The sequence below is a fragment of the Sceloporus undulatus genome, unplaced genomic scaffold, assembly GCF_019175285.1.
Source record: "Sceloporus undulatus isolate JIND9_A2432 ecotype Alabama unplaced genomic scaffold, SceUnd_v1.1 scaffold_23, whole genome shotgun sequence".
Classification (NCBI taxonomy): domain Eukaryota; kingdom Metazoa; phylum Chordata; class Lepidosauria; order Squamata; family Phrynosomatidae; genus Sceloporus; species Sceloporus undulatus.
This window is the reverse complement of record NW_024802945.1, coordinates 1,130,160-1,157,903: the sequence shown is the minus strand read 5'-3', so window position 1 is coordinate 1,157,903 and position 27,744 is coordinate 1,130,160. Positions and strand designations below refer to the sequence as shown.

The following is a 27,744-nucleotide window of genomic DNA, read 5'->3' as shown; positions in this document are numbered from 1 at the left end:
GATGTGCAAGCAAATATGGAAGACTGGGGGATGGTCAAGGACTTTATGGGGTGGTTTCTGGAAAACCGCTATGGCTGAGACCTGGGAACAGAAGTTGCTTTTGGTTGGCTCCATAAAATCAACATCTCTGGAAAGAGCTGGATCACACAGTAGAAGGAACACACTATTTTCACCTGCTTCAATCCTACTGTCCAGAATCTCCTGGCTTACGTTCAAAACAGAAGTCCAAACACATATATTAATATGTTATTTTAAAAAGTTTATAAATCCAAGGCAACCTCAATCACATCTTTATATAAATGATGCAGAGATAGATATATTATTGTTGCACTGCACAGGCTCTGCTGGCTGGAACTTCAGGGAGATGGTGCCAAACAAAATTTGGACCCCTGCATGATCTCTACCTATGATATAGTTGGAAATACATATCTAAAATCCAAGTGGCATTAAAGTCTTCGGGTGAAAGAGGGCATAGGAAATATGGCAATGGATTAGAAATAGGATAATAAAAAAAAGTTGACAACTCTCCCTGCTTCCTATCTGGGCATCCAAATGCATCCTAGCCCAACAAGCCTAATCTCGCATGAAATGGCAGAAGCCATATCAAGAAGGGAAAAAATCTTTGCTAGACCCAATAGAGAAAATGAGAGGACAGCTTACATCCTATGCAGCTTGGGAATCAAGCCTATGCAAGAGCCGCATGGCCAGAGAGAAAAGAGCCTTCTGGGTTTGGTCTTTCTCTCTCTCTCTCCCTCTTTGACTCAGCGTGGGATGATGGAGAGTTGGTAGAAGGGTGGGATGTTGGCAAAGCCACTCTCCTGCGGAGTTGTGTCAATGTTCTCCGGGGGTATGCAGGGTTTCAACCGGAAGCTCTGCAGGATGGTAGTGAAGAAGAGGAAAAGCTCCATCCGGGCCAAGGTTTCACCCAGACAGATCCGCTTCCCTGCAAAGAAAACAAGAGAATCAACAGTGGGAAAGAGAGGGCACTAAGAGTTTTCTATCTGGACATCTCCTCGGAAACAAATGAATGGGATATTGTACAATTGCTCTGGCCTCGTTCATGTAATTTTAGGGGATGCAGATATGTCTCCCATTTTTAATCCTCCTTTGCACCATTTCTTGTTCCCCAGGATAGGTATACAATATGGCTGGAATCCTGTTGGTGACTTACAATTGCATAACCTGAGGATACACACTTAAATATCCTTTTTTTGCACTTTTCAGAAGGAGGTACTCACTATTTTGTGAAGTGGAAGGCTTTCACGGCCGGCACCTATATTTTTTGTGGGTTTTTTGGGCTATGTGGCCATGTTCTGGAAGAGTTTATTTCTGACATTTCACCAGCAACTGTGGCTGGCATCTTACATCAGGAATAAACTCCTCCAGAACACTTCCAGAATAATGCGATGATTGAGGCAGCATCCAGTCTCAGCTGCAGTTCTGCAGATGGCAAGGGAAAGCTGATCTAATCTTCCTGGATCTCTGGCAAGTTGCTGAAGATCCACAAGGACACCCTCAGGTTATTCACTTCTTCCACAAAATGCAGCTGGGTGCTGCCTGGGAACTCTCCTTCTTCCCCTGGTCAGTAAATGTCCATGACAGCAGACTCCAAAGCTGCCTTCCAGGTGCAGCAGGGCTGTGGAACTGCATGGCTGGAGTGTTACATTCCACCCACAAAAGGTAGGATCTTGGCTACTGCCCTATGACTGCTAGAACTAGGGACCTCTCCATCTGAAAATATGTCTGGATATAGTGTCAGGGCCGTCAACTTCAGGGAAAGGCTAGAGCCATGGCAGTTAAAGTGGTGTCAAACTGCATTATTTCTACGGTGTAGAAGCACCCATTGTTGTCACTTGCTACAGTGATGACCATCAGCTAAGACCTAAGAGAGGTCTCAAAACTGAACGGATCAACTGATAGAGGAGGACTATGAATGGTATCAATGACTAGTGATGGTAACAATATGGTAGCCACAGCAATGGTAGCAATACATCCAGGAGCAGTGGGAGATGGCTACCGAATATAGAGGCTTTTCAGGATTATTAGCTGTGAGATCATGTGCAGGGATGGTGGTTTTCTTTTGTGGTGCATTCTCAGTTCAAGAGCTATGAATAGGAAGCAGATCTCAATGTGAAGGAAGGTCAAGGGTAGTCTCCCATGGACTCTGATGTGTTTTCTCAACTTGCATTACCTGTTCCTCATAACCATATGTCAGGGGGGGAAACCTCCTGAGATTCTGCTAGGGATTAAACAAGGGGAGAGATCAGTCAGTGAGTCATAACAGTGGCTGACTGTTCAGGACCTGAAGTTTCAGTAGCAATAGCATTTACATTTCTGTACCACTGATCAGTGAACTCAGCACTCTCTAAGCAGTTTACAATCTGTAAGCCAATTGCACCCAACAAGCTTGGTACTCATTTTACCAACCTACGAAAGGATGGAAGGCTGAGTCAACCTTGGAGCCCCTGGGATTGAACTCACAACCTTGTGGTTACAGTACTTGCATTTAAGCATTGTGTCCCCAGGGCCCTTCAGTAGGATACCATCCACCCTTTGCTTAGGAAAGCCGTACCTGAGGAGAATGGCACAAAGGCATCGTTCTTCTTAAAGTGTCCATTCTCATCTAGGAAGTTCTCCGGGTTGAAAACATTGGGTGTTTTAAACTTTGTGGGGTCATGCAGAACAGTGCTAAGCAGCGGGTAGACCTCTGTTCCCTGGGACAGAAAAGAAAGGAAAAATGTTGAAGTCAGAAGTGCAAAGGTTCAGCAAAGGCACTGGCAGTATGCAGAGCAGAAAGTCTCAGAGTGTTGTCCAAAAACTGTTGGTGATCTGTGGTCTCCGTTTAGGTAGCCCATGAAAAGATGTCAGAATGCTTGACTTGATGCAGGACATTATTGGTTTCTTCTGAATTCAGAGGTGATGTTGAGCAGGGCTAGAGGACCAAACAGGCTAAGTGGCCTGTGGACTTTAATTTTTACGATTCACCATTAGTGCAATCTATTGGTTTCTTTCTTATTAGCAAGCTGGTCTAGAGTTTATGGGTTCATTATTTAGCCCTGGTTTTGATTATGGTGCCACAACAAGTAAAGATAAACTAAACTAAAAACATAATGTACTAGGACATTACCTGCTACTGTCCACATTGAGGTTAATGATACTATATCAATAGTATTGTGATATCACCCTTGAGGCGAACTCTGCCCAAGAAGTGGTTAAAGTTTGGTTGGTAACACCTACAATCTTTTAAATATGGGCCCAAACAGACAGGCCAAAATAAAGCTGCTTTGGGCCACTTTGGAGGTATGCTGTTTAAAAGACACATACATCTTAAGAGGCTGGAAGCTGCGCCAAAGCTGTGCTCTAGTTCTTAGGACTGGAGTGTGGCTTTGGCACGGCTTCCAGCATCTTAGGACGCATGCATCATTTAAACAGCATACCTCCAAAGTGATCTGAAGCAGCTTTATTTTGGCCTGTCTGTTCGGGTTCTATGTTCCTCCCCCAAAAGTCATTTTCTGAAGAAAGTTGAAGTTTGTCAATTGATGGAGGTCATAAATGTGCATTGAAGAAGACAACATACTCCTGGGCCTCCCCTGTTTTTCCTGCTCCACCCCTTCGGAAGTACCTTAGGGAGAACGTAGCCTCTGAATTCAGTGTCACGGGTAACCATGTGGCCCAGATTCATGGGGATAAGGTCGCTGATTCTCTGCACTTCGTGGATGACGGCATCCATATACGGCATCTGGCTCCGGTCTTCAATGTTTGGGGCACGGTTCCGTCCAATCACTCTGTCAATTTCCTCATGCATTTTGGCTGTCAAAGGTATTCATAGAATTGCTTCATCAGATTTGTAAGTCCCAAAAGGAACTGCATTTCAGATACCAGTGTATCTAAGGCTGCTGCCACATTGCAGAAGGAATGCGGTTGGACACTGCTGTAACAATCATGGCTCCATCCTATGGAAACCTGGGGTTTGTTGTTTAATGTGAAGCCTGGGCTCTCAGACAGAGAAGGCAAAATATCTCACAAAACTACAAATCCCAGAATTTGATAGCATTGAGCCATAGCAGTTACAGCTGTGTCAAACTGCATTAATTCTCCAGTGCAGAAACAGCTGAAATTAAACCTCTCTGATTGGAGGGGAGTGCGCCTCTGAATACCACCAAATGCAGGAAGACAAAGCACATGTTAGGGCCATTGTGTGCATATTCAGACTGGTTTCCCAAAGGTCTGCTACAACGGGAGAAGGACACTGGACTGATTTCCAGTGATCTCCAGGAGATTAATGGTGAGATATAGATGAAAATAATAATAATAATAATAATAATAATAATAATAATAATAATACCTTGCACTTCAGGATATTTCATGAGAAACAGAAAGCCATATCTCAGGGTGGAGCTGACTGTCTCGGTCCCAGCAAAGAACAGGTTAAGTGTGGTGAGCTCCAAGTTTTTGATGTTAAATTCACTCGAGGGGTTGTCTTTTTCCTAGAAGTAGAAAAGAACAAAACATGCTGAGAACATTTCAGGAAGGACTGTTGGCAGTCAGCACGGGAAAGTGTGTTGTGTTCTCTGGGTGAAATTATTCTAGATAGGTTATATGCTTGGCTGTTGCAATAACCTAGTTGATCATCAATTTGCAGTTGGAATGCAAACTAGGGAGAATATTCTTTTTTCGCTGGGGCAATGTGATTTGGTGAAGTGGTGTGTAACTGTGTTTTGCAAAACTTTGGAAGTGAATGAAATTTCCTACATACAGATGAGTCTCAATTTTACATCACCCCCATTTATTACATTTCAAATTTATTACAGTAGCCAAAGCAGGGAAGATAAAAGTGGAAGGATAGCGGGGGAGGTTGGGGTGGAGAAGGTGAATGGTAGGACCATTGGCAAGGACTGGGAAGAAGTCTGCTGTGGATAGGAAGGAGGAGGACAGGATCTACAGTGAGAGTTTCAGAAAACAGATAGCTGCGCATAAGGAACTAATATGGGGATGAAACACTAACAGCGAAGGAGAAGGCAGATGTGAGATGGAGGTAGGCATGAGTGCCAAGAAAGTAATAAGAGAGGATCAGTAGCAAGGAATGGAAAGAGGGATGATGCAGAGGGCAAGAAGAAGATGGGATGAATAATGGGAAGAGCAGAGAGAGAAACCTGACACTTATAGAATGTGGGTTATTTTTTGTGGCTTTTTAATACATTGGTTACTATACAGATGTACCGTCTCCCTTCCAGATGTGCCCTCGGAAATCAAGTTCTTTTGGTTCCCCCCCCCCCAGAAGGGATTATGATACCTTTTCCATCTGGATGAGAAAACAGTCTATAAAGTCCCGTGGGACATTGGAGTCAAGAGTCTCTTGGTTCTTCTTCACTCTCTTGGCAATGAAGAGCCTCATGTCTTCTAGGATGTCATCAATCTTGGTGTGAGGTCCTGGGAAGTACTTCAGGTAGCTGTCATAGATGTCATAGAACTGCAGGGAGAGAGAAGACCTGCCAAATGGGTGACTTGCAGTATCCCTCCTTGGTAAGGAACTAGTGACTACCGATGCATTAAACAGTCACCCAAACACATAGGAAGAACATATGGGTCTAGTATGGTAGTGTCAAATCTAGATCAAAATTTCTAGGGTGGAAACCTTTGGTTGGTGGCAGCTGATCCACCTCCTTTTCCCAGCCAGCAAAAGGAGGATAATTTGGGGTACCTGGGCCCAGGCGGTGCTCATTTCCCGGAAGCTGTTGTTCATCATCTCCATGAGGGCCTGGAAATCCTTGTCTGCATAGTCAAAACGGTCCCCAAAAACGATGGAACAAATAACATTGGAGACAGCGCGGCTGAGGAAGTAGGTGGGATCAAACGGCTTCTCTAAAGTACAAGGATAGAGTGGGGGAGAAGACGAGGAGTCATTTCACTGAAGGTACATTGCTAGAAAAATCTCATTCAAGCTGGTGGCTCCTCAGAGTCTGCAGATTGATGCTTTTAAGGCTCATCTTGGTTTTAGAGCTTGGGGTTGTGCTGTCCAGAAGCTCCCCATTCAACCTCTAGATGTCTGGGCATTGTGCGGCATGCATTCCAGCACATCTGTAGAGCTAGCATCAAGATGGGAAAAGCTGGCCTAGAAGACGTCTCACAAGACATGAAGAAATACAGAATAAGGTCACAAAGTCTCCTTGAGCTGCCTTGGCTTTAAAGAGCTTGGGGTTCTTCTTTCACTGGACAGGGGCAGGTCAAGCCCAACTTAGCCCCCCTCCTAGATCCTTCACCTACTCACCCTTAGTCTTCCTAAATTCTTCCAGCAGGAACTGGGCTTCCTCTTTGATTCGCTCTTCTATGGTTCTTTTTCCCATTCCAAAATTCCTCAGGATGGTGAGGGAGAACCGACGCAGTTGCTTCCAGCGGTCTCCATTGGAAAATGCTTCCCCTGAAAGGAACAGGAAAGAAATGGAATGGCAACCAGGAAAGATATGGACCACTATTTCAAGACCAAGCTTGGTTTATATTGTCGTCGTCATCATCATCATCATCATCATCATCATCATCATCATCATCATCACCACCACCACCACCACCATCACCATCATTCTTCCATTTCCCCCTAGTCAAGGACGTAAGGCGACTTATAAAAGAAGGCCTTCTCCCATGTTCCCACCCAATGTCCCTGTGAAGATGATGAGACAGAGAGAACAATCTCCCTGCGACATCTCAAGACATGGACAGACTCTTTCAGTGCCTCACCATATCCATGGAATGTCCTTTCCAGGGTAGGATTAGTTTTCCTTCCACTGAATTCTTCAGCCTTGTCTATCAGGGCCTCCTTGACAGCATCATGTCCACACAAGATCACAGCCGGTCGCATTCCAAAATAGACGGTGAACACAGGGCCATATTTTTCACTCAGCTGCATAGGAAAAGAAGCAAAATCTTTTGCCTTCCTTTTGCTTTATGCTTTATTGAATATTATGGCGTCTGCTGGAAGAAGTGGAAGGTGACCATTCTTTCCTCCTGAGTCCCAGAACAAAAACCAGGATATTACTATACGAGCCCCATTCTCATCACAATCCCATTAGTCAAGGAAAATGGAAACATACTGGTTTGCAATAAAAGAAATACTGTATACCTGCTTGGGAATAGCAAGAGGTAGAGGACGAGGGAGAGGAGACACTGACACCATGTGACTGCTAATACTTGAAGTGCCACGGCATGACATTTTGTCCCTGAGTATTAATGGTACTGCAGCACAATTGGGAGATTATTGAAAGGTTCCCCCTGTCACTGAAAAGGGATGCCCTAACCATTCTTTGGAGACACAGCAGCTATGCATTTGATATGACATCATGCAATATGTATCACCAAAGGTGATTTTCCAACTTTAAATGCAGTTTAAAAGGTGTGTGTGATAATCTCAGTGAGCCTCCTCTGAAAGGACCCAGAATCTTGATTTGTGTTTAATTTCCAAACCGTCAAATTCTTTACAAAGTTAATCTGAAGAACACTCAGCAAAACCTAAGATGAAAGCAACAGAATCTGAATGATATAGGTTTGCATAGAGGTAAGCAAGCTTTTGAGAGTTAGCATGGTATAGGAGTTTGAATGCTGGACAAAGATTCTTCTGTTAGCCATAGAAACCCATTGGATGAACTTGGCCAAGTTGCACTCTCTGAGCATTCAAGGAAGGCAATGGCAAACCTCTCAAGGAACCGTGCCAAGAAAAAAGCTATGGCAGGTTTGCCCTAACTTGGAATTGACTTGAAGGCACATACAACACCAACATAAAAAAGGTCCCAAGATTCACAGAACACCATCCAGAAGAGTTCAAAGAAGTGAGAACCTTTATACACAATTGCAAACCCAAATGAAACTGATCCAGCTAAAGAGTACCATTGAGTTTGCCGCTTATCCTTTAAGGGAGATGTCAGCAGGCAGACAGAAGGATAGGATAGACAGATGAAGATGTTTTGGATGGATGGAGCCCTAGGGAAATATCTAGATGATCACGGGAAGATATAGATTCAAGATTATTTGAGAAGGACTGCATGGGGAAAGGAAGATTCCACTGAGATCTGCTCAAGAGAAGGAATGGTGGTGGGAGAAGAATAAGGAGATAGATTCAGTGAATCTTGATAATCTCCTAGGGTTGGCCATTGTATCCACAATGCCCATGCTGTTTTTCAGGGTAGATTCACTCACCTTCACAAGAGATTTTAAGGTTTCCGATGACTTGATCTGCAGGAAATTTCCAATCAGAGGAAGAGGAATGGGACCTGGAGGAAGCCTTCCCTTCTGTGAGAGTTTCCTCTTTGCAGTTATGATGGCAAGGCAAAAGACATAGATGACAAGGAAGAAGGTGACTGCACCAGCTAACTCCATGATGAAGGTTGCCACCTGTTCTTCTCCGTAAGCAGAGTTTGGACCCTGTCTTATCTTGCTGGTGCTACATGTATTTAATTTGGGCTGGATTCAGCCCCACCTGCTCTGTTGCATAACTGCAGGGGCCAAACGTGACCAGCGTTTAATCCCTGAAATCGGAGTCAACTTGTCCAACTCCTGGTTAATCGGTATTGTGAATATTTGATGCAGAGGACATAGGAGTTGCCACTGTTTTTGCAGATAAATGTTTCATAAGCTTTCTTGGAATCTCAGGGTTTTTCCTGGGTTGGAAACTGAAAGGATTGGGGAGGGGGGAGACCCAAAGAGTGGTAGAATTATATAGTTAAGAAAGGTATAAAGAGAAATAGCATTAAAACTGTTGCATAAGAGTTGGAAAATGTGATTGATTCCCTCCAAGGAAGGACACAGACATTTTACTATATGAACAAATATACAGTGGGGTCTTGGTATCTGCTGGGATTTGGTTCCAGGACCCCACATGGATCCTAAAATCCATGGATCCTCAAGTCCCATTAAATAAAGTGGCATAGTGTAATGGTGCCTCTTATATAAAATGGCAAAATGAAGGTTGCCCCATTGTGTAAATGGAGCCAACAGCATAGTCACTGTATAACCCGCCCAACGTTGGGAAATGTTATATATCAGTACACATGACACATTCAGTCACCTGACGTGGTGCCCCATTCTCCACTGTCAAAGTTCATTACAATGGTTGTGTATCTTGGCAGTGACATAACACTGCCATCATAACATGATAAATCACAGCCTCTGGTGCAGGATTTTGGCTATGTGTTCTTAAGGGTAACAATTGTTTCTGTAACAGATAACTTCCAAGCTTTGGTATGCTTCCCTAAACACTTGTGTCATGGTACTATGTGTGCATGTGTGTTATAGGGACAACAATTGTAATTTACAGTTTGTAAGTACTGTAGAAATGAGCATTTCTTCCTGTATTGCTCTGAGAGTAGGTTGCCTTTGGGAACAATCCTGGTGAATGGAGGAGAAGAATGAAGAGTGAAGGGGAAACTCAGGCTGCTCTTGATAAATACTGTGTGCATCCAAGGAGTTCCATCATACCTGAAAGAACATTTGGAAGCACCCCAAATCTTTGTGTGACCTTCTGGTTGAATACACTGTGGATATTTATTGCTAGATCATCTTATTGATAATTGATCAATGTGCTTCTGATGTTACTCACCTGGCTGTCTGGCTGTGTTTGAGACATTAAAAGTCGTCCTTAAGACAAAGTTGTGTATTATCGTATGATAAACCTGAAGCCAAAATCAAATATTTGATGCGTTGTTATTATATTTTATTTTTCAAGGCAATTCCAAGGCTTACACACTCCTTAGATACAGATACCAAAACAGAGAAGATGGCATCACATCCTGTGATAAACCTGATGCCAAAATCCTATAATAAACCTGAAGCCAGAAATCAAACGCTTGATGCCGTGTTGTTATATTTTAACTTTCAACGCAGTCTCAAGGCTTACACACTCATTAGGTACAGATACAAAACACAAGGAAGATGGCACCACATTCCTTTGGCTGATATAAAAGCAGATATTATAGCCTGTAATAAACCATGAGCTTCTTCCCTCTCCATCTAAGATTGTCAAGAGCTCCCCATTTGAACAAGCCCTAATCTGTGGATGCAAGCTTTAAAAGCAAACAAACTGCAAGTGAGCCAGCAAACAGAACGAAAGGTCTCAGCTGATGGAATTGAGGAATCCAGTGTTTGTAAGAGAGCAATGGCCATGGGCAATGTGACCTATGGGTTAGCGTGCGACGATGGAGAGCTGGTAGAAAGGTGGGATGTTGGCAAAGCCGCTCTCCTGAGGAGTTGTGTCAATGTCTTCTGGGGGAATAAGGGGCTTCAGCTCGAAACTCTGCAAGACGGTGGTGAAGAAGAGGAATAGCTCCATCCGGGCCAAAGCTTCACCCGCACAGATCCGTTTCCCTGGAAGCAAAAAAGGAGAATCATCACACAGGGAAGGATATACCGTATATTCTAGACTATAGGTCAACCTCATGGGCAAGTTCTGGGGCTAGTCTGAATTACTTTTCTGGTGGATCTGTACTGCCTGCCTGACTGCAAAAAGTTTGGGGATTCAGGGCAGAAAGGGCTGCTTTCCCTTCAAACAACCACACACACATTTTTGTCGAAGAAGTCTCCATCTACAGCAATTTCTGTGCAGAAATGCCAAACTAAATGCCAAAGTGTAAAGAATTTTATATCAGAAAATCTGTGGATTCGTTGATATAAGGTAATGGATACATCAGACTCAAAGTTTGCTGTGAGAGATCAAGGACACCCACATTCATAGGATCAAAATCCAGGCATTTGGATGTTCACCTCATTGGAAAAATGCATGGAAGGGCCGTACCTGAGGAGAATGGGACAAAGGCTTCGTTCTTCTTGAAGCGTCCGTTTTCATCCAGAAAGTTCTCTGGGCTGAAAGCAAAGGGCCTTTTAAACATTGTGGGGTCATGAAGGGCACTGGTAAGCATAGGGTAGATTTCTGTCCCCTGGGAAAGAAAAGGAAGAAGGTTGAGATGAGAAATTCTAAGTTACAGGAATGGCAACAGCAGTTTTTAGAGCTAAATGTTGTCAACCATCCATCGGTAGCCCATGATTTCCATTTAAATGTTCAGCGCAAAGATGTTGGATCAGTTGAGACTATCTGTACTTGACTCTACACTTCATTTACTTCTTCTGATGCTCCAAGTTAAAGCTATTTTCACCAGGAGCAGATGGTCAAACTGACAAAACATAACATCCCATTAATATTGTTCATTGTTTCAAGACACTGTATTCCTGTAGTGTACCTTCCCCTGGACCTTTCACAGTTCTTTGTACTTTTGGGATGACATAGCTTGCGAATTCAGTGTCCTAGATAAGTATGTGGTCCAGATTCTGGAGGTAAAACTGAGCTCTGAAATTTTCGTCTTCAGAACCTGTTTTGGAATCTCATGACTAAGAGCCATTCTGGGACAAAACTATTAAACTCATGGGTGTCAAATGCCTTTTCTTACTCACTAATAACCATTTATAGCAATAGCCACAACATCCACCAATAAACAATGTCTATAGCCAAATTTTGGTCTGTATGAAGACAGGCATGCTGCCTTGACAAATGATGAATGGCTTTACAAAAATGGAATATTCCATCTAAATTTTCGAACACTTCAATGACAACACATTTCTGGATTTTATCCGCTATGCCCAGTGTTTGTACCTTGGGAATCATGTATCCTCTGAATTCAGTGTCACGAATAACCATGTGGGTCAGATCCATGGGAATCAGATCACTGAATCTCTGTACTTCATGGATTGCAGCATCCGTATATGGCATCTGGGTCCGGTCTTCAATGTTTGGGGCACGGTTCCTTCCAATCACTCGATCAATTTCTTCATGCATTTTTGCTGTCAAATGAATTCACTGAATTTATTCTAAGATGTTTAATTCCTAAAGGGACCCGAGTTTCTAAATTCACTATAACCAAATGGAAACTCCAGGGTTCAGAGACAGAAACCCTCTGAATACCAGTTTCAAGAAGTATCCTGAAAATGTATGTGAGGCCTCTCTCTGTATTTCCAGGGAGTGGCTTCTAGTTATAGGAGGATGCTGAACTTACTTTTTTCCATCCCTTCCCTACATACCTTGAACCTCAGGATATTTCATCAGAAATAGGAATCCATATCTCAAGGTAGAGCTGACTGTCTCTGTTCCAGCAAAGAAGAGGTTAAGGGTTGTGATCAATAAGTTTGTGTCATTGAATTCACTGGATAGCTTGTCTTTTTCCTGAAAACAGGGAAAACATTGTGAGAACACTCCAGAAAGGACCATTGACAACAAGAATGGGAAAGTGCTTTTGTTGCTAAGGGTGATCTGTGACTAGATGAGTTATATGCTTCCTTTGTGACTAGAATAATAGAATTATAGAGTTGGAAGTCATCATGAAGGCCATCTAATCTAATCCCCTCCTATACAAGAATATGCAACTAAAGCACACCTTTTCCATCTGGATGAGGAAGCAATCGATAAAGTCTCGTGGGAAGTCAGGGTCAAAGGTCTCTTTATTCTTCTGTATTTTCTTGGCAATGAAGCTTTTCATGTCTTCCAGGATGTCATAGATTTTGGTGTGCGGCCCTGGGAAATACTTCAGGATGTTGACATACATGTCATACAACTGCATGAGAAAACAAGACATGCTTAGCTGGTGGTGACCAGCCACATTCTTCCCTGGCATCATCAGAGCTTTCCTAGCTTGATCCAGGAGAATTTCTAGGGCTGGTCATCCCATTTTGTTTCAGGTGGGCTAGGTGCACACAGAGACACACAAACATAGAGACATCTCTTTGGGTGGTATCCTGTTAATGAGTTATGTGCCCAAATGTGCAGCTTACACTTGTTAATATCACATTTTAGATGGCAGGCGGAGAGCTATTTACTTGCCCTTGCACTTCAAACAGAAAACCCTCCCATCACTCAGTTCCTGGGAAAGGTCCCTCAGTTTTTCAATGGTAGGTGGTAGCTGATTCACTGTTTTCTGTTGGGGTACCTGGGCCCAGGCTGTGCTCGCTTCTCGGAAGCTGTTGTTCATCATTTCCATGAGGGACTGGAATTCTTTGTCCTCGTAGTCAAAACGGTCCCCAAAAACGATGGAGCAAATGACGTTGGAGACCGCCCGGCTGAGAAAGTAGGTGGGATCAAACGGCTTCTCTAAAGAGAGAAAGGATGGGGAATCAATTCACTGCAGGTACTGTTAGCAACCTGGTGTCCTCCAGATGTTTTGGGAGGGTGGGATTTTTAGTCCAGCACACCTGGAAGGTTGGTATCAACTGTCCTGAAGGTAAGGAGTATCAAATTCTAGAGGTAACAACTGTACAGAATATTAATACTGAACATATCATACAATAGTATGAATACTATAATACTATAATTACTGTTATAACTACTGCAGTATGAACTGAGTGAACATGGCCATGCGGCAATTGTACAAAGTCCAGGGAATTTAAAGTCCATTTGAATCTCAACAGGGGCCTCTCTTTTGCAATCCAGTATGTCTCCATTCCTCTTTGTAGGAAGAGGCCAATGGATTCCTCAAGAAGTCTCCATGTTTTTGCATCAGGAACATTTAGGTAGGTGTTGAGGTAAAACATGTCAATCCGGTCCAAATTTGAGAAGAAGAAAAATCCCTCTGGCGGTGAGAGAAACCTTCTGTAACAACTGATGTTGCAACATGCCCCACATTCAAACAGAGGTCTGTATGCGCCATTGTTCACCATCCCATTCTCTGGCATCTTTAAGTTGTGTCTGCTAAATGTCTTAAAACATGGGGGTTGAGGAGGGTGCATAGGAATTGTAGTCTTGCTATTGTACTTGTCATTGTAGCTATGTATCTTTGCTACATCTCCAAGTGGAAGATCTCAGCCATAGTGTTTGGCACAAAATTCACAGAAAATAAAAAACTGGAGGAATGGAGAAACACTATTTTCTTGCTGGGAATGAGAAAATGTATTAATAACATCTCAACTCACCCTTAGTCTTCCGAAACTCCTCCAGCAGGAACTGGGCTTCCTCCTGGATCCGCTCTTGAATGGACTTTTTCCCCATTCCAAAGTCCCTCAAGACGGTGAGAGAGAATCGGCGCAGTTGCTTCCAACGCTCTCCGTTGGCAAAGACCACCCCTGTAGGAAACAAGAAAGAAATGGAAGGGCATACAAGGAGAGAAAAAGGTGGGAGCCATCCTTGCAAAGCCATTGGGGATGCCTCACCATATCCATCGAAGGTCCGTTCCAGAGTAGGGTTGGTTATTCTTCCACTGAATTCGTCTGCCTTGTCTATCAGGGCCTCCTTCACAGCTTGGTGACCACATAAGACAACAACTGGACGTGTTCCGAAATAGACAGTGAACACGGGACCATATTTTTCACTCAGCTGCATAGGAAAGTAACCTGTTATGTGGGCACAATATTGTTATGGTATAGGCAGACCTTCTGTAATGATGTCCTTGGAAACAGTTTTTCCTGCAGCTCAAGGGCAGAGGGTCCAGGACTTAGAGCCCAGCAGCAGAAAGGGACAAAGGGAAGGAGGACTCTCTAGTTTATGACTAAATCGGACATTACAGAGTAGACTGAATCTTAATGAGGAATCCTTGTTTCATTTAAAGCATGGGATGCAGATTTGACCATTCAATGGTTTGTTGGGAGGGGCATTTAATTCGTTTGGCTCAGTCTATTTTGTGCATAAAAATCCAACGCCATCCACTTTCCACCATTGAGAGAGAGAAAGAAACCCAAGTAAAGCCTTCAAGACCACAACCAAGTAGACCATAGCTGCCTTTGGGATCACATCACTCAAATAAAAAGGCAGAGTGTGGAGATTTTAATGAAGGAATCAAACCAGGAAGGGAAAGAAAAACTGGGAGGACAAAGGGGAAATATTACATAAGCGTTTGTGATATTTCTGCCTAGGACAAATGCACTTTTAACCACTGAATCTTTCTTAATGGAGCAGAACCGATGTCGAAAAATATTCTTTAACTGGGGAGCTGGGTAAATCTAGTGTAAAAACAACCCAAACTATAACACCGAGAAAAGTTGGATTGCCTCCCATTTCAGAAAATGTTGGTGATTTCAATGTTTAGAGGCAATTTCAAATATCACCAGACTTGGCTTTCAAAGGGCTTTTTTGGTGGTCATCAACAGTTTTTGAGAAGTGGAGTGTTGTGTGATCTAAATGTTGGTGATCAGAAAGCAAGGATTGGTATTGCTGGGAAACTGAACCACATTCATGAAGAATTTCCAAAGGGTTGGATACCAAAGCCCCAAACGGTCTTTAAAGTGGTTGGAGAGGGGGAATGCAAAATATAAAAGGAAGGAAAATCAAAGCTAATTTGAAATTTATCCAGATAAAGAACACTGTTGAATCCTTTAAGATGGACCCTCCACTAGCAAACAGAAGGATGAGGAGGGGTTGGATGAAGTTATTTTTTTGGGAAGGAGATCGGGGAGAATATCACCAAAAAAAACCAAAGGAAGAAAGAGATTCATGATTATTTGGGAGCAACTGCAATGGGAAGGAAAGATTCCACTGATGTCTATTCAAGAGAATGCAAGAAGTGTAAGGAGATAGCCTGAGCCTTTGGTCAATCCTGATAGTTTCCTTAGATATGCCATCGTCCCTGGCATGCAAATGCTGTGCTTTCAAGGGACAATCACTCACCTTCAGAAGAGATTTTACAGTTTCCGATGACTTGATCTGCAGGAAATTCCCAATCAGAGGAAGAGGAATGGGACCAGGAGGAAGCCTTCCCTTCTGTGAAAGTTTCCTCTTTGCTGTTATGATGGCAAGGCAAAAGACATAGATGACAAGGAAGAAGGTGACTGCTCCAGCTAACTCCATGATGAAGGTTGCCACCTGTTCTGCTCCGTAAGCAGAGTCTGGACCTTGTCTTATCTTGCTGGTGCTCCATGTATTTAATGAGAGCTGGATTCAGCCCCACCTTCTGTGTTGTATAACTTTATGGGGCAAACATGCATCAGAGTTTATTCCTTGAAATTGGAACAAACTTGTCTGACCCCTGGTTAATCAACATTGGGAATAGTTGGTGCAAAGGACATAGAGGTTGACACTTTTCTCTTTTTGCAGATAACGGTATTATTAGCTTTTCTGGATGCTCAGGGTTGGAAACTGAAAGGATTGGGGAGTGGAGGGACCCAAAGAGCAGTAGAATTCTATATTTCAGAAGGGCACAAAGAGAAATTGCATTAAAACTGTTCAATAAGAGTTGGAAAATGGGATTGATTTCCTCCAAGGAAGGACACAGACATTAATAAATATACAGTGAGTTTTATGTGGGCTTTTTCGGGCTATGCTGCCATGTTCTTGAAGGGTTTATTCCCAATGTTTCACCAGCATCTGTGGCTGGCATCTTCAGAGAATACTGGCATGGAAGAGAGTTGCATATACATTTACTGTGTGACTCTGGGTAGGGAGGAGTGATCTCCATGTCAATCTATGTATTGTTCTGTTGTTGATGTCAGGGCCTCAGGGTGGGAGGATATGCAAAGAGGATTAATGTCTGCTAATTGGCAATCATTGTCTGCTGGGAAAGACCCTGACGCTGGGTGGTTTCCCCTTTGCATTTGCTGAGTCCTGATTTTGCTATTCCTCAGGACTGGTAGTCAAACTTTGTTCACTTTAAGGGTTTCTTCTTTCTGGTTGAAATTATCCAGGTGTTTATGGATTTCAATGGCTTCCCATTGGAGTCTTGGTATCCTTTGGGATTTGATTCCAGGACCCACCCACCCCATGGATGCGAAAACCCAGAGATGCTCAAGTCATGTGAAATACAGTGGCATGGTACAATGGGGTCCCTCAGATAAAATGCCAAAATCAAGATTTGCTTTTTGGATTTTATATATTTTTGGATAGTTGAATCCATGGATAAAGAATTCGTGGTTAGGGAGGGCTGACTGTACTGTGCCAAACTGAACAATATAAAGGATACCCATACACAGAAGTCATTCTGAAGTGCCAAGACTAGTAAGTGAACATAGCAAGCAACACCTGACCCTGCAACTGTGGACAACTGTGTGGGGGCCAGAGGACTATTTGTGTCTCTCCCCGGAGGTGCCACATCCCCTCAAGAGCTGCTATGGAGGCCATACTCCTCCACAGTAATCCTAAATACTTCCAATTTCCTCTGTAGTCTCTCTGAAAATAGTGGTAGGAGTTACACTATGTCATGTCCTATCACCATTTTGAGAACAACTGCAGAAGAAAATGATGATATTTGCAGGTAGTATGGTTTTCAAGGGGGATTGCAAGGTGATATTGGGTTTTAAAATATGTTTTTACACATGGGCTGCTTTCTGCATGGTTTTGGGTAAACAATTAAGTGAAAATGTGCTTTTGGGGGGGGAAAGGGAGCATTTGCAATATGCGATGGGGCTTCAGGGGCCACAGAAAGTGGTTCCATGGGGTACTTGCAGCCCATCTGCAGCACTATGCCCACATGCATGGACATGTCAGTGCATCTCTTCTGTACCAGTCTTGGTGAGACAAACAACATGATGGACTTGCTTTAGGGTCACCAAAATCATAAACAGCTGGAAGGCACACAAAAAGAAACATCCTTTCCTGTTCACCTTGGTCCTATAAAAGTCATTGTAAACTAGTGTATGATTATGTAGAAGTGTATTATGATGTTGTGCTTGTATTCTCAGGAGGAGAGCAGTGACATAGCTGCATATGTTGTCCCAATGTTCAAATGGAACTAACAGCATGGCCACCATATAAAAATCTCAATGAACAACATTTCCCAATCCTTTGGGAAAGCCAAAATCAAATACTTGATGCGTTTTTAATAAAAATAATAAATAATAAAATTTTTATTTGTATCCCGCCCTTCCAAGCGATCAGGGCGGCTTACAGAGTGCATCATCGTGCAAACAACATACAAAAGATTAAAAACATAGACAATAAATCTTAAAAACAATAAAAAGCCCCTTAGCCCAACCTCACGGCCACGGGAGAGGAGGGAGGCCCACAGGATATTTAATCGAGGAATGCCTGATTGAATAGGAAGGTTTTGAGACCCTTCCTAAATTGGGCCAGGGTGGTAGATGAGTGGAGCTCGGTGGGCAGCGTGTTCCAAAGGGCTGGGGCAGCCGTGGAAAAGGACCTTCTTGAAGTAGAAGATAACCTAGCCCCAGGCACCTTCAGTAGTTGCTGCCCAGATGTTCTGAGGGTGCGAGGCGGAATGTACGGAGAGAGGCGGTCCTTCAGGTATCCTGGGCCCAAGCCATTTAGGGCTTTATAGGTAATAACCAACGCCTTATATTGAGCTCGGAAGCGGATTTTATTTTTTATGGCATTTTCAACACTTACACACTCCTTAGGTACAGATACAAAAAACAGAGAAGATGGCATAACATCTTATGATAAACCTGACACCAAAATCCTACGATAAACCTGAAGCCAAAAATCGAACACTTGATGCCGTGTTGTTATATTTTATCTTTCACAGCAGTCTCTAGGCTTACACACTCATTAGGTACAGATACAAAAATCAAAGATGGCACCACATTCCTTTGGCTGATATAAAAGCAGATATAATAGTCTGTAATAGTCAAAAGCAGATATAATACTCTGGAATGAACCATGAGCATCCTCCCTCTCCATCTAGGATTCTCAAGAGCACCCCATTTGAACAAGTCCTAATCTGTGGATGCAAACTTTAAAAGCAAACAAATTGCAAGTTGAGCCAGAAAACAGAATGAAAGGTCTCCGCTGATGGAATTGAGGAATCCAGTGTTTGTAAGAGAGCAATGACCATGGGCAATGTGACCTATGGGTTAGCGTGCGACAATGGAGAGCTGGTAGAAAGGTGGGATTGTGCCAAGGCCACTCTCCTGAGGAGTTGTGTCAATATCTTCTGGGGGAATAAGGGGCTTCAGCTCAAAACTCTGCAGGACGGTGGTGAAGAAGAGGAATAGCTCCATTCGGGCCAATGCTTCACCCGCACAGATCCGTTTCCCTGCAAGCAAAAAAGAAGAATCATCATATAGGGAAGGATATGCTGTATATTCTTGACTATAGGTCAACCTCATGCATAAATTGAGGGCAGGTTCTGGGGGCAAAATTATGGATTTTGCTATGACCCGTGAATGAGGGTAAAGCTTAGGTGCATATAGCAAAGGATCGAAAAGATGAAGCAAAACACAACAATGTCAAAGGACTTACAAAGTTCCAGCAGACATAACTCTTTGTGCTCACATTTAATGCTGGATGGATGAGAGAGTAGAGGTGGTCGGTGCTTTCAGTACAGATTATACGCTTGTTTTTCACTGAGGAATACTTGCTTCTTTTAAATAAGAGTTAAGACACAGTACTTACATTGACTCATGGATAAGTCGACTCAGGTTTTTTTGGTCAATTTTTTTGTGTACTAAATTTCTAGACTTATACATGAGACTATATAGTAAATAGCTTTCTATGGAGTATCTTCTGATAAGGGAGGCCTTTGCTGTACAATCACCTGCCTCACTTATAAAATCTTGTGGATTGCATGGAAGGGCCGTACCTGAGGAGAATGGGACAAAGGCTTCGTTCTTCTTGAAGCGTCCGTTTTCATCCAGAAAGTTCTCTGGGCTGAAAGCAAAGGGCCTTTTAAACATCGTGGGGTCATGAAGGGCACTGCTGAGCAAAGGGTAGATTTCTGTCCCCTGGAAAAGAAAAGAAAGAGGGCTGCGATGAGAAATTCTAAATTTCAGTAATGGCAACAGCAGTTTTTAGAGCTAAATGTTGTCAACCATCCATCGGTGGCCCATGATTTCCATTTAAATGTTCAGTGCAAAGATGTTGGATCAGTTGAGACTATCTGTACTTGACTCTACACTTCATTTACTTCTTCTGATGTTCCAAGTTAAAGCTATTTTCACCAGGAGCAGATTAGCAAACTGACAAAACATAACTTCCCATCAATATTGTTCATTGTTTCAAGACACTCTATTCCTGTAGTCTACCTTTCCCTGGACCTTTCACTGTTCTTTGTACTTTGGGGATGACATAGCTTGCGAATTCAGGGTCCTAGATAACTGTGTGGTCCAGACTCTGGAGGTAAAACTGAGCTCTGAAATTTTCATTTTCAGAACCTCTTTTTGAACATCATGACTAAAAGCCATTCTGGGACAAAACTATCCAACTCAATGGTGTCAAATGCCTTTTCCCACTCCCTAATAACCATTTATAGCACTAGACACAACATCCACCAGTAAACATGTCAATAGGCAAATCTTCAGCTATATGAAAACATTCTGCCTTGGCAAATGATGGATAGCTTGGGGGAAAATGGAATATTCCATCAAAATAGTCTAACATTTCATAACAAGAAAACTGCTGGGTTTTATCTGCTGTGCCCAGTGTTTGTACCTTGGGAATCATGTATCCTCTGAATTCAGTGTCACGAATAACCATGTGGGGTACATCCATGGGAATCAGATCACTGCACCTCTGTATTTCATGGATGACAGCATCTGCATAAGGCATCTGGCTCCGGTCTTCAATGTTTGGGACGCGGTTCCTTCCAATCACTCGGTCAATTTCTTCATGCACTTTTGCTGTCAAATGAATTCACTGAATCAGTTCCAAAGATTTTAATTCCTCAAGGGAGCTGCTATTCTAAATTCAATATAACCAAATGGAATATCTAGGGTTCAGAGACAGCAACTCTCTGAATACCAGTTTTAAGAGGTATCATGAAAATGGATTCCCAGGGAATGGCTTCCAATTGTAGGGAGAATACTTAAATAATGTTCTCCATCCTCATCCTTGCATACCTTGAACCTCAGGATATTTCATCAGAAATAGGAATCCGTATCTCAAGGTAGAGCTGACTGTCTCTGTTCCAGCAAAGAAGAGGTTAAGGGTTGTGATCAATAAGTTCATGTCGTTAAATTCACTGGATGGCTTGTCTTTCTCCTGGAAACAGGGAAAACATTGTGAGAACACTCCATTGGCCGCAAGAAAAGGAAAGTATGTTCTCTCTTGAGGGTGAACTGAGTGAGAGAAAACAAACAATGCGCTTTGTGTCATCACTTTGTGCCATCACGGCCATTGCAAGTTGCATGGAGTTGGCAGATCCTCACCCCTTTCATAACCCCCCCAAAATACCTTTTCCATCTGGATGAGGAAGCAATCGATAAAGTGTCGTGGGAAGTCAGGGTCAAATGTCTCTTTATTCTTCTGTATTTTCTTGGCAAGTAAGCGTTTCATGTCTTCCAGGGTGTCATAGATTTTGGTGTGAGGCCCTGGGAAATACTTCAGGATGTTGAAATACATGTCATAGACCTGCATGAGAAAACAAGTCAGGCTTAGCTGGTAGTGACAGGTGGTATCCTGTTAATGTCTTATGTGCACAAAAGTGCAACTTTCACTTGCCAATGTCCCATTTTAGGTGGCAGGCACAATCCTATTCATTTGCCCTTGCAAGTTGAACCAAAAAAACCTCCCATCACCGGCCCAATATCAGTTCCTAGGAAAGGCCCCTTTTATTGTCATATATCACTGGGAAAGGAGAAAGAGAAGGACGGTGGGAGTCGATCTAGACCATGTTGGTCGAACTGCTCCGATCTCTCCGGTGAAGGAAAAAGTGGGTGCACCCCATTTCTCCTCCTCGTGACTAAGCTAAAACAAGCTGTTTCTCTATGGTTCTTTACCATCTTCCTTCTCTTTCTCAACAATAAGTGAAAGCAGCAGGAATCCCTCCTAGGGGCTGACAATTTCTAGCCCATGGGAAAATATGAAACTGAACATGCCACTGAGTTAAGTGCCAACATGGGATCTCAGCCTTTGTGTGCCACCTGCATAGAGGGCATCATATGAAATGCACCATTTAGACTTCCTAAAGATATATCCTTCTCTTCAAAGTGAGTATTTCCTAGGTAGCAGACCAACAACATACATGTTCATAAGGCCTGAATCTTGAGGAATTCTGGATAGCTCTGCTGTGTATAGGAAAAGATAAAGAATCCATTGATTGTAGGTGTATTATCCAGTCAGCTAAAGACATGCGATTAACATATGGGTCTGGTATGTTAGTGTCAAGGCTAGCTTAAAATTTCTGGGGTGGAAACCTTTTTCTCAGTTGGTAGGTGGTAGGTAATCCACCTCCTTTTTCCAGTCAACAGAGGGAAGAGGATTTGGAGTACCTGGCCCCAAGCACTGCTCATTTCCCGGAAGCTGTTGTTCATCATTTCCATGAGGGACTGGAATTCCTTGTCCTCATAGTCAAAACGGTCCCCAAAAACGATGGAGCAAATGACGTTGGACACGGCCCGGCTGAGAAAGTAGGTGGGATCAAATGGCTTCTCTAAAGTACAAGGACAAAGAGAAAGGAGGGGAGTCACTTCACTGCAGATACTCCTGGTAACCTGGTGTCTTCCAGATATTTGGGGAGGATGGGATTTTTAGCCCAACATCAGGAAAGTTGGGATCAGGAAGGAGATAGATGGTTTAGATAATATCTCAACTGTCCTGAAGGTAAGGAATATAAATTTCTAATGCTAACAGTGATATAGAGTCTATGTAGCTATGCCATCATTGGTACATCTCCCATTGGAGGATCTCAGCCATAGTGTTTTGCACAAAATTAACAGAAAATCAAAAACTGGAGGAATGGAGAAACGCCCTTTTCTTGCTGGGAATGAGAAAATGTATTAATATTCATTACATCTCAACTCACCCTTTGTCTTCCGAAACTCCTCCAGCAGGAACTGGGCCTCCTCCTGGATCCGCTCTTGAATTGACTTTTTCCCCATTCCAAAATCCCTCAAGACGGTGAGTGAGAATCGGCGCATTTGCCTCCAACGCTCTCCGTTGGCAAAGATCAAACCTGCAGGAAACAAGAAAGAAATGGAAGGGGCATACAGGAAGGAGAGAAAAAGGTGGGAGCCATCCTTGCAAAGCCATTGGAGATGCCTCACCAAGTTCTTCGAAAGTTCGTTTCAAAGTAGCGTTGGTTACTCTTCCACTGAATTCTTCTGCCCTGTCGACGAGGGCCTCCTTCACAGCTTTGTGTCCACATAAGACCACAATTGGACGAGATCCAAAATAGACGGTGAACACGGAACCATATTTTTCACTCAGCTGCATAGGAAAATAACCCGTTATGTGGGCACAATATTGTTATAATATAGGCAGACCTTTTATAATGATGCCTTTAGTCATGGTTCTCTCCTACAGCTCAAATGCAGGGGGACCAGAGCTTAGAGTCTTATAGCAGAAAGGGACAGAGGGAAGGCAGTCTCTCTAGTGTATAACTAAATCAGACATTGCAGAGTAGACTGACTCTTAGGAGTTTATTACTTGGCTTAAAACCCCCGACTTACCCCTGCAGCGTTGAAGTCTCTTTCAGGGTAAAGTCGGGTATTATGACACGCAAAATGCCACCGATGCCACCATCCAGCTGAATCCTGGCTAACCTCCGGCTAGAAGCTGCGCTCAGCCAACCGATTTGCAAAGCTGGGAGATTCCTGGTTTTGAAAAGAGGCTGGATGAGAGCAGCTTCCAGCCAGAAGTTAGCCAGGATTCAGCTGGGCGGTGGCATCAGTGGCATTTTCCGTGTGATAATATCCAACCTTATCCTTATCAACACGGCAGGTCTAAGTTGGATTATTAAGACATGCAATAAATTCCCCCGCCCTTTTAAAAAAAATTTTATTCAACACCAAGGGAAAAAACCAAAGTACGGTCAGCCCTCTGTTTTCGTGGGGGATCTGTTCCAGACCCCCCTCTCTGCAAAAATGGAAACACACACATATTCAAGCCCCATAGGCTTGAATAAGGGCGCATGCCCCATTTTAATCCCCTTCATTTACTCCTCGCAAGTAAGCAAGGGTTGTGTATATGAAGTCTTTACAAACGGAGAGACACCTGTATAATCACATTTCATGCATCTTATCTCATTAACGCACACTCATTTAAACACATTCTGAAATATATAAATGATCACTAATCTGAACTCTTTAGAGAGGTATCCCTGTTTCAGGTAAAGCATGAGATGCAGATTTGAGCAGAGAATGACTTGTTGAGAGGGGCATTTAACTCTGATTCAAACTGCATTAAAATCCAGCCCAGACACTTTTTGCCACTGGGAGAGAAAGCAAGCAAAGTATTGTCTTCGAGATCACAACAAAGTAGTCCATAGCTGCCTTTGGGATCACATCCCTCAAACCAAGAGTGTGAAAATTTTAATACAAGTATCATATAAATCAAGCATCAGATAAACCTCAGGTGTCACCCAGATATTCCACCCCAAGAGAAACATCATCCCTGGCATGCAAATGCTGTGCTTTCAAGGGACAATCACTTACCTTCAGAAGAGATTTTAAAGTTTCTGTTGCCTTGATCTGTAGGAAATTCCCAATTAGAGGAAGAGGAGTGGGACCAGGAGGAAGCCTTCCCTTCTGTGACAGTTTCCTCTTTGCAGTTATGAATGCAAGGCAAGAGACGTAGATGACAAGGAAGAAGGTGACTGCACCAGCTAACTCCATGATGCTTTGCCACCTGTTCTGCTCCCTAAGCAGAGTGTAGACTTTCTGTCTTATCTTGCCGGTGCTCCATGTATTTAATAAGAGCTGAATTCAGCTCCACCTTCTGTGTTACATAACTGTATGGGGCAAACATGCATCAGAGTTTAATTCTTGAAATCGGAGCAAACTTGTCTGACCCCTAGTTAATTGATATTGGGAATGTTTGGTGCAAAGGACATAGGGACTGGCACTTTTCTGATTTTGCAGATAACAGTATTATTAGCTTTGTTGGATGCTCAGGGCTTTCCCTGGGTTAAAAACCTAAAGGATAGAGTTCTATATTTAAGAAAGGAATGATAGGGTAAAAAGGAGGCTAAATTAAGGGCTAAAAGTAATAAATGATAACTAGAAGCCATTGACAATTCAAAGTTGCTATGTGACAAGAAATTGCCAAACCTAACTGTAAGAGATGTGTGACAAGGGATAACCAAAATTGCATAGGTAGTATACTGGACATTCGCTGTACGGGAAATTTCTGTCCTGCGGTTAGACTAACGGGAAATATATAGGGGAGGGGGAGACATGGGGGACAAGGGGGCCACATGTTAACTTGCTAGTTTACTGATGCTACACTAAGGATTGCAAATATAGACTTGCTTAGGTTGCTAGCTTAAGTTGCAGAAACTAAGAATGAGACATGGTGTAATTGTCTGGTCAAACTGAACACTTGTCACAGCTTGTGGTTTCTGTGGTTTCTGTGCATAAAGGAGAGCCACCAGCCTACCTCCAATGCTGGCTCTTCTTGAAGTGATTCAAAGGGTCAGTCTCTTTGCTATAGCAAATAAACAGCATATCTGAGCTACTGAACTTCTGGCTGTTGTCTCCATCACTGTAAGTTTACTAATTACTGATTCCCACCGTAACAGGCACAAAGAGAAATTGCATTAAAACTGTTGCCTAAGAGTTGATACATGTGATTGAGTTCCTCAAAGGAAGGACACAGACATTTTACTATGTTAACAGATATAGATTGGGGTCTTGGTAGCCTTTGGGATTTGGTTCCAGGACCCCCCATGGATGCTAAAATCCATGGATCCTCAAGTCCCATTAAGTACAGTAGCATAGTGCAATGGTGTCCGTTATATAAAATGGCAAAATGAAGGTTTGCGTTTTGGATTTTATCTATTTTAAAAATATTTTCAAGCCTTGGCTTATTGAATCCATGGATAAAGAATCCGTGGTTATGAAGAGCTGACCGTACTGTGCCGAACTGAACAATATAAAGGATAACCATACACAGAAGTCATTGTGAAGTGCCAAGACTAGTAAATGCACATAGCAAACAACAGAGGGCCAGAGGACTATTTGTGTCTCTCCCTGGAGGTGCCACAGCCCCTCGAGAGCTGCTATGGAGGCCATACGCCTCCACAGCAAGCCTAAATACTTCCATTTTCTTCTGTAGTCACTCCCAAAATGGTGGCAGGAGTTACATTATGTCATGTCCTATCACCATCTTGAGAACAACTGCAGAGGAAAATTGTGATATTTGCAGATAGTATGGGATTCAAGGGAGATTGTGGGGTGACACTGGATTTTAAAAAATGTTTTTACACATAGGGGGCTTTCTGTATGGTTTTGGGACAAACATTGCCTGGATGTGGTTTTTTAAAATGGAGTATTAGAAAGATTTTGCAATACAGGATGGGGCTTCAGGGCCACAGAAAAGGGTTCCAGGAGGTACATGCAGCCCATCTGCAGCACTATGCTCACCCCTGCTCAAGTATAGATATACCATTTTAACTGCTTTATAGCAAATAAAAATCTATAAAGAGGTTAGATAATTATTTGCATACAGACTAATGCAGGCCAGTTACATTGCACAGTGGATCCTTCCCATCCCTAGATGATTGGTTCTGGCCTCCCTGTGAATGGCAAAAAATGTGGACTTTTCCATCCTATATTATTCAGTGGTGGCGATGTGTGCATGGACACATGTGCATGAATACATCAGTGCATCTCAATGAACAGAGTAACTCTCCTGTCCCAATCTTGCTGAGAAAAACAACAACATGATGGGCTTGCTTTAGGGTCACCAAAATCAGAAACAGCTGGGAAGCATCCAGAAACAACATCCTTTCCTGTGCACCTTGGTCCTAGAAAAGTCATTGTAAATTGGCTTACGGTCACATAGAAGTGAATTGTGATGTTGTGCAATGCTTGTATTCTCAGGAGGAGATCGGTGACACAGCTACATCTTTTGTCCCATTGTCCAAATGGAACTAACAGCATGGCCACCATATAAAAATCCCAATGAACCACATTTCCCAATGCACAGCGTGTCCTGATACGCAACGTGCTGTATACATTATCCATTGGGACATGTGCTTCAGGACACATTTCACATTGGGAAATGTAGTGTATTAATACACATTGCACATTGGGACATCTTGTGTGATGGCCCATTCTCCATTGTCACAGTTCATTAGTATGGTTGTGTATCATGGCAGCAATATAACACTGCCTTCATAAGGTTACACATCACAGTCTCTGATGCAGGATTTTGCCTGTTATTTCTTACAAGTAAAAATTCTTCTTTTAAGAAATAACCTCTAAGGTTTGGTATGCTTCCCTACACACTTGTGTCATAGTACTATAAGTGTGTGAGTGTATACAGGGACAACAACTGTAATCCACAATTATAAGAATGGTAGAAATGAGTCAAAGTGGGAGCATTTCTTCCTGTATTCCTCCAAGAGCAGGTTGCCTTTAGGAACAATCCTGGTGAATGGAGGGGAAGAATGAAGAGTGAAGGGGAAACTCAGGCTGCTCTTGTGCACCTAAGGAATCCTAGCTTACCCAAAAGAACATTTGGAGGCACCCAAAATCTTTGTGTGACCTTCTGGTTGAATACATTGTGGATACTTATTGCTAGATCATCATATTGGCCATTGGGCCATGTGCCTTCTGATGTTCCTGGCCTGGATGTCTGGCTGGGTTTGAGACATTAAGAGTCATACTTCGGACTAAGCAGTGTGCTATCTTATGATAAACTTGAAGCCAAAATCAAACGCTTGATCCATTGTTGTCATATTTTATCTTTCAAGACAATCTCAAGGTTGACACACTCCCACTTTATGGAATGGCCTGCCGGACGAGATCCGTCAAATTGCCAACCTAGAGAGCTTCAAGAAAGCTGTCAAGACGGATATCTTCCGGCACGACTTCCCGGAATAGAACCCGGCCATGTAACACTTCCCCCAAAGACATATATAAGCAAAGACTCTGCCCACCGTTATTTTATTATCGGACTGT

At 42.9% G+C, this 27,744-nt stretch overlaps 3 protein-coding genes across 4 annotated transcripts; all 3 read right to left on the bottom strand.

Moving 5' to 3' along the window:
* Positions 1–242: 242 nt before the first annotated feature.
* Positions 243–8,455, bottom strand: LOC121917562 (cytochrome P450 2G1-like). Its single transcript, XM_042443630.1, has 9 exons — positions 8,185–8,455; positions 6,733–6,895; positions 6,269–6,418; positions 5,702–5,862; positions 5,294–5,470; positions 4,346–4,487; positions 3,623–3,810; positions 2,573–2,714; positions 243–943 (listed from the first exon to the last, which is right to left on the bottom strand). Exons 1-9 carry the CDS (start codon positions 8,362–8,364, stop codon positions 762–764), a joined length of 1,485 nt encoding a protein of 494 aa, XP_042299564.1. The 5' UTR covers positions 8,365–8,455; the 3' UTR covers positions 243–761.
* A 1,225-nt stretch (positions 8,456–9,680) lies between these two features.
* LOC121917561 (cytochrome P450 2G1-like) lies at positions 9,681–15,884 on the bottom strand. 2 transcript variants are annotated; one of them, XM_042443627.1, is made up of 9 exons: positions 15,620–15,884; positions 14,170–14,349; positions 13,933–14,082; positions 12,954–13,114; positions 12,405–12,581; positions 12,052–12,193; positions 11,627–11,814; positions 10,775–10,916; positions 9,681–10,347 (listed from the first exon to the last, which is right to left on the bottom strand). In XM_042443627.1, exons 1-9 carry the CDS (start codon positions 15,867–15,869, stop codon positions 10,166–10,168), a joined length of 1,572 nt encoding a protein of 523 aa, XP_042299561.1. In that variant the 5' UTR covers positions 15,870–15,884; the 3' UTR covers positions 9,681–10,165. The 2 variants fall into 2 exon arrangements, with proteins under 2 accessions (XP_042299561.1, XP_042299562.1); XM_042443628.1 differs by having other exon boundaries at positions 14,170–14,332; positions 15,620–15,861.
* Positions 15,885–18,257: 2,373 nt separating this feature from the next.
* Positions 18,258–24,514, bottom strand: LOC121917564 (cytochrome P450 2G1-like). Its single transcript, XM_042443632.1, has 9 exons — positions 24,274–24,514; positions 22,885–23,047; positions 22,644–22,793; positions 22,111–22,271; positions 21,074–21,250; positions 20,740–20,881; positions 20,333–20,520; positions 19,485–19,626; positions 18,258–18,938 (listed from the first exon to the last, which is right to left on the bottom strand). The coding sequence occupies exons 1-9, from the start codon at positions 24,451–24,453 to the stop codon at positions 18,757–18,759; spliced, it is 1,485 nt and encodes a 494-aa protein (XP_042299566.1). The 5' UTR covers positions 24,454–24,514; the 3' UTR covers positions 18,258–18,756.
* Positions 24,515–27,744: the final 3,230 nt, after the last annotated feature.